Source organism: Rhagoletis pomonella, unplaced genomic scaffold, assembly GCF_013731165.1.
Source record: "Rhagoletis pomonella isolate Grant_MI unplaced genomic scaffold, Rhpom_1.0 Rhpom_scaffold_00243, whole genome shotgun sequence".
In the NCBI taxonomy this organism is placed as follows: Eukaryota; Metazoa; Arthropoda; class Insecta; order Diptera; family Tephritidae; genus Rhagoletis; species Rhagoletis pomonella.
The window spans coordinates 19,767-25,651 of record NW_023458797.1 but is presented as its reverse complement, the minus strand read 5'-3'; the positions used below and the strand labels follow the sequence as shown (position 1 = coordinate 25,651).

At 40.8% G+C, this 5,885-nt stretch overlaps 1 protein-coding gene across 1 annotated transcript; it reads right to left on the bottom strand.

Annotated features, from left to right (window-relative positions):
• Positions 1-1,021: 1,021 nt before the first annotated feature.
• LOC118750446 lies at positions 1,022-5,320 on the bottom strand. Its single transcript, XM_036485168.1, has 4 exons — positions 3,976-5,320; positions 1,839-1,865; positions 1,454-1,787; positions 1,022-1,046 (listed from the first exon to the last, which is right to left on the bottom strand). Exons 1-4 carry the CDS (start codon positions 5,318-5,320, stop codon positions 1,022-1,024), a joined length of 1,731 nt encoding a protein of 576 aa, XP_036341061.1.
• Positions 5,321-5,885: the final 565 nt, after the last annotated feature.

The window sequence follows — 5,885 nt, the reverse complement described above, 5'->3', positions numbered from 1 at the left end:
AATCTACGCTATGCGAAGTCAAAGAACTCGCAGACTCTATGCATATTGGGGCATCCTTTATGAGAATTCCATCCACAAAACATCCACCCTGGTGTCTTAACACGAATATCTTCATAAGCGATCTAACACGTCTACGAAAAGACACAACCAATAATGCTGCCTACCAGAATTTATTCCACATTATCGCCAACCCACTGAAGGATAGTGGATGGTTGTTCCTGTATACAGATGGCTCCAAGCAAGATGACGGAGTTTCGTTTGCAGTAGTAAATAACGATGGCGACACCATTTCCTGTGGCCTCCTCCCCAACTATGCGAATATATTCGACGCAGAACTGCAGGGTATTCTTTCAGCGTTAACCATAGCTAAGTCTCTGGGCAACAAAACTGTTATATGTACTGACCGCTCATCGGTTTTCAATGCAGCCAAACGTATACACACGCAAGAAGATCCAATATACCGCGTTCAACAGTTACAAGGTTAAACTTATGTGGATTCCCGGCCACGCAGGTATCTCAGGCAATGAACACGCCGCCCGAGCCGCTAAATTGGCTTTGAAATCATGCCTCTATCTGCACATGCCGTTTGGGAAAACATCGTTCAAAAACATTTTCTCAAAAGCGTTAAAATTACATTTCGAGAACAAATGGTCTAACTATCAACACCAATACAAGCAAATAAACCCTAAGGGCCGTGGTATCATTCTACCAACAAATACAACAACTTGGATGAATAAATGTTTTATACGCGTCAGATTAGGTCACTCCCTTCTTACTCACGAACACCTTTTACACAACACACACCAGCCGACTTGTACATTTTGCAACGAATCCGACCTAACCATTCGCCATATCATATCAAGTTGCCCTGCTTTAACCTCCGTACGTGCCCATTTTTTCGCTGATAATGATCCTTTAGATATACTCTCATGCTCTTCAGAAACTAATGTAAAAACTATTTTTAACTACTTAAAAAATGTAAATATTGCACATTTATTATAATTATATTTTCACATAATGACTAGCCGATAGCCTGGTAGCTAGTGCTATAAATGTATTAACTTATAATTTTAACTGTAATTTAATTAATAAATAATAATAATAATAACTTCTATAATTAGGTTTATAGAAACATCATCATCATCATCCGAGCATGAATGCATAGATCCGGGTTATTTTTCTCTAATAAACTTGAACAAAACAGAAATTTATAATAAACCACCACCTTAATTGGTATTCTTTATACAAATGAATATTTAAAAATCAACCTTTTATGGTTCTCTGAAGATTTTATTATCTCTTGGAAGGTTTTTAACAAAATATTTCTGGCAACACTGCGTGAAAGCCGAGTGGCTCCGTTTACCACTAGTTTAAAGCTTAGTCACCCATATTTATGAATCGAAAAATTTCTGAGTGAAGAAGTTCTGAATGTAAATATGTATGTTTTACTTACCTTCCCAAATCCAAAAGGCTGTCCAGCAGATTAACAGCCCTCTTATCTGTAGAGCGATCGACGGTGTTATGAAGGTTTGGATCACCGGGATGAATTAGCAACACCAAAGCAATACCCAGCAGAGCATTCAGGAACGAAGTAGTAACAAAATATACCAAAGTACGGAGTGCAATTTTTCCATTCATTCGTGCATTCAAACTGGCTGATCCGGCGATCAAACTTGATATGATCAATGGCAAAATCATTAGCTTCAAAACGCGCATGAACAGTTCGCCCGGATACGAAATCAACATAATGGAATCCTCGTGTAAATTCAAAGGCCTCAATGAAAATCCTGAAATATCAAAATAAAGTACATATCTGTATTTAACATTCTCTTACATACCGACACCTATTTGCGATTTTACCGTAACTAAGCGACAAAAAGGTAAATTTTACAGGGGACTTTTTTTATCACTAATTTAAACGGTGTAAAAATTTATTTGGATTTAAATGGACAACAACATTATTAAACGCTAGTTTTCTAATGGGACTATTTATTTTTTGCATACCTTATTGTCCAAAGGTAAAATTACGCTTATGATATTTTTTCTGAACATGCTAAGAGTTTTCGCTTGCGATAGCAAATATAGGTTGGAGTATTTTTTATGAAGTGTGAAGTAAAGTTTTTTGTGATATAATATTACTTTTCATTTTGTGAATTCGGTGCAAGGTCTAATAAGACAATTTCATGTACTATTTAAAGAAGAAAAAAGTTATAAAGTTATACCTTGGGCTTATTAATGCAATATATACATATTAATACTTATTTCTTGCTTACAATGTTGGTAAAATGAAGGATGTAACTAAGTAAATTAACAACTTATTCAGAACTTTGATTGTAATAATTTAAATTGCAAATTAAATTTTGCTCTTTCCTTTTGCGAATTTTTCTATTATCCTTTCAGTGTCAATTTCAATATCTAAGTGTACGTGTAAAAGTGCTAGACCTATCCATCAATCCATAATTATTGAGTATTATAATACAAGGTTCGATAAACTGACAGTTGTCTCTCTCGCACCGCTCTCTTAGCAGTGGCACCGTGTTGCTTATTTGCAAATTTACTTGGAAAAAGTGTAGCTTTGCTGTGAAATATAAGTATAAGCTTTTGTGCAATATGTTTAATTGTGTATGCATATGAAGCACATTTAACTGATGGAAAAATAAATTGTTTTTAAATTGGATGTTTACATAAATCTCATAGTAGTTTTATTTTGATTTTGAGTCCTTTTGCAGTTTTTATACAGCTAAAATGCACATAAATTAGGTAATTCACGTAGATATATTAATATTTCGTTCAATGTTTCGTTTAAAATGCCAGATTTCCTGCAAATACATTATAATTTACAAAAGGAATTTCACTACTAACTGCCTACTTTTCTACTACCATTTTCGCAATAAATAAATAAATTCTTCCCCTTTCTCTGTCCTTCGTAAATGCAACCTTTTGTAAGGGAGTGTCAAACCGCGGCTGTCAATAATTATCTAACCTTGTATTAGTGAATCATGGACTTATCAGTCTTTCTTCATCCATTGTACGACGCAACCATGTTTTTAACCGGCGAAGGGTTGAAAAACTTCTTTCGGAAGAAGCGTTAAAAGCTGGAAGTGTGACCAGAATGCAGAGAAGTTTGTTAATCAATGGAAAAGCATGTTCGTCGCATTTACAAAGAACTTCTGCTGCTGATTTTGGGAATGGCTTTTCGCTTTCCTTATTTGTCCATCCTTCCAACCATACTTTATACTCTCATTCCAAATTGATACCGTCTTTTTCTAAGAAAAGTTCGTATCGTTTTCCAAGCGATTTTACGCGTTCGATAGCTTTTTTTCATCAGGCGTATTATATTCTCCAATTTTAGATGGAAGTAATAAGTTCAAATCAGAAATATTTGATGACTCTTTCGGCAATCTTTCTCGGAGATCGAGCAAAATATTATCTAATAGCGGTAGGTTAGGTTAGGTTAGGTTATCCTGGCTGCCCTCATCCGTACCGGAAAGGGCACACTTAGGCCTCCATGGGCCCATTGGGATACGATACTTGAGACTCGTACGTCCCTCTTCCTACCTCAGAAATTGAACCAATTCGTAGCTCTGATGAAGCGCACAAAATCGTAGATACTGGCCGGGGCCAGTTCAGCCAGATACTCGAAAGAATAGCGAAGGAGCGAGCGTCGACGGGCTCTTTCCAAATCGGGACAGTGGCACAGGTAATGCTCCACGCTCTCGATCTCCTCCTCATTGCGGCAGCTACCACAGTAGTCGTTTGGCTGCAAACCCATCCTGGCAGCGTGGGTTCCCATAAGTCAGTGCCCGGTGAGAATTCCGATAATATGGCGGAGCATTGGTCGCTCCAAATGAAAGAGAGGGCGAGATCTAGGCTTATCTAATCTAGGCCAGATGTGTCTCGCTATCCTGCACGTGGGCTCCGCGGACCATCTTACATTTGCCCGTTCGATAAAGTTATTCTGCAGCCAAAGTTTACAGGATGGCGGAATACTCGCATTACGAGCGGTACTGATCGCAGGCAGTAGGGTTCCTTTCCGAGCCAGCTCGTCCGCAACACAGTTGCCCGGTATTTCCCTATGACCTGGTACCCATACAACTCGAGTAAAGTGACTCCTTGCCAGCTCATTTAGAGTACGTCTACATTCCATGACAATCTTCGATGAAGATTTGTCACAATTAAGTGCTTGGATAGCTGCCTGGCTATCAGAAAAAATAGTTACTGCATGCAGATTAGTAGGAGAATCGATCAGCCATCTAGCAGCTTCGTAGATTGCTGTTACTTCAGCCTGAAACACGCTACAGTAATCTGGCAGACGGAAACTGAGGCTAAGTGAGAGTTCCTGCGAATATATCCCACTTCCTACCTTCAGATCTAGCTTGGAGCCATCGGTGTAGATGGCTGCTGAGTCAGAGTAAGAGATCAGGATTGAATCCTCCTCCAACTCACCCCTTGAGGGGATCCTTGTTTGGAAGTGATTCTTTAGTCCAGTAGGCGGGACTGTGTAGTCAAGGCGCCTGAAGTTTCCTGGAAGATTTTCCAAAATTCTAGAGTATCCAAATCTTGTATCACTCCACTTGATCAGCGGGTTTAATCTAACAGCATTACAGCTTGCCTGCAGTTTGCCATATAGGTCCACAGGTAGAAAATGGAGCAAAGTCTCTAGGGCTTTAGTCGGCGTTGAGGGCAACGCCCCCGTGATCATCATGCACGCCACCCTTTGAACCTTTGTTAATCTGCTTTTGATTGTAAGTTTGTCCACGGATGGCCACCAGACCGTGATACCATAGAATAGAATGGGAGGCACCACTGCTGTGTACATCCAGCTCACGATGTGCGGCTTTAAGCCCCACTTTTTTCGTATTGCTGATTTACAGGCATACAGGGCAGTTAAAGCCTTCTTGCCACGCTCTTCAACATTGCGCCGCCAAGTTAGCTTTCTGTCCAATACAACGCCCAGGTACCTAACTTCCTCCGAGAGGGCTAGGGTAACACCGTTCAAGAAAGGAAGTTGCACCTGGACAGTTTTAATTTTCTTTGTGAAAAGAACCATGACTGTTTTCCCTGGATTGACACTAAGGCCAGATTTCTTGGACCAGGTTTCCACAACGCCTAAGGCGCCTTGGACCAGATCACATAGAATTTGGGGGTGCTTACCTACCGCCGTCAGGGCCAGATCATCAGCGTAGGCAACTACCTGACAGCCTGTGCTCTGTAGCTGCGACAGCAGAGTATTCACCGTTAGATTCCACAGGAGTGGGGAGAGGACACCGCCTTGCGGGGTGCCGCGGTTTGCATACCTTGTTGCCGATACCTCTCCCATCTCCGAGTATATAGTTCTGCAGCCTAGAAGGCGATGAACAAATTCTACCAGAGGGTACTCCAGACCGAGGTTAGTTAGGGCGCGGAGAACAGCTTCTGGGAGAACATTATTGAAGGCACCCTCGATGTCAAGGAATACGCCTAATGCATATTCCTTAAGCACTATTGCCTTTTCAATGGTGCTGACAATACTATACAAAGCTGTGTCTACAGACCAGCCTTTCCAATAGGCATGCTGACAGCTAGACAATTTACTAAAATCAATTTCTTGTCGGATCTTCACGTCCAGTAGTCTTTCCAGAACCTTCAGGAAGAAAGATGTAAGGCTAATCGGTCTAAAGTCGCTTGGCTTCACGTGGGATTGTCTGCCGCCCTAGGGAATGATCACAACCTTCGCCAGTGTCCATCCCTTGGGTATGAAGCTAAGTATGAGACAAGCCTTATAGATTGAGACATAGAATGTCAGACGTTGCCCGAAGTTCGGCTGGGAAGATGCCGTCCACGCCTGGAGATTTGTAGGGCTGGAAGGACCTTATGGCCCAATCTACCCTTTCTACATCAATAAA

What these genes read in the sequence shown, in the direction of transcription:
- LOC118750446 (XM_036485168.1), bottom strand. Translation starts at nt 5,320, where the DNA reads ATGGGAGAGGTATCGGCAACAAGGTATGCAAACCGCGGCACCCCGCAA. An exon ending in TGCGAGTATTCCGCCATCCT is followed by an intron (nt 1,866 to 3,975) that starts GTAAACTTTGGC and finishes TTTGTCGCTTAG; the next exon opens with TTACGGTAAAATCGCAAATA. An exon ending in AAAATCGCAAATAGGTGTCG is followed by an intron (nt 1,788 to 1,838) that starts GTATGTAAGAGA and finishes TTGATATTTCAG; the next exon opens with GATTTTCATTGAGGCCTTTG.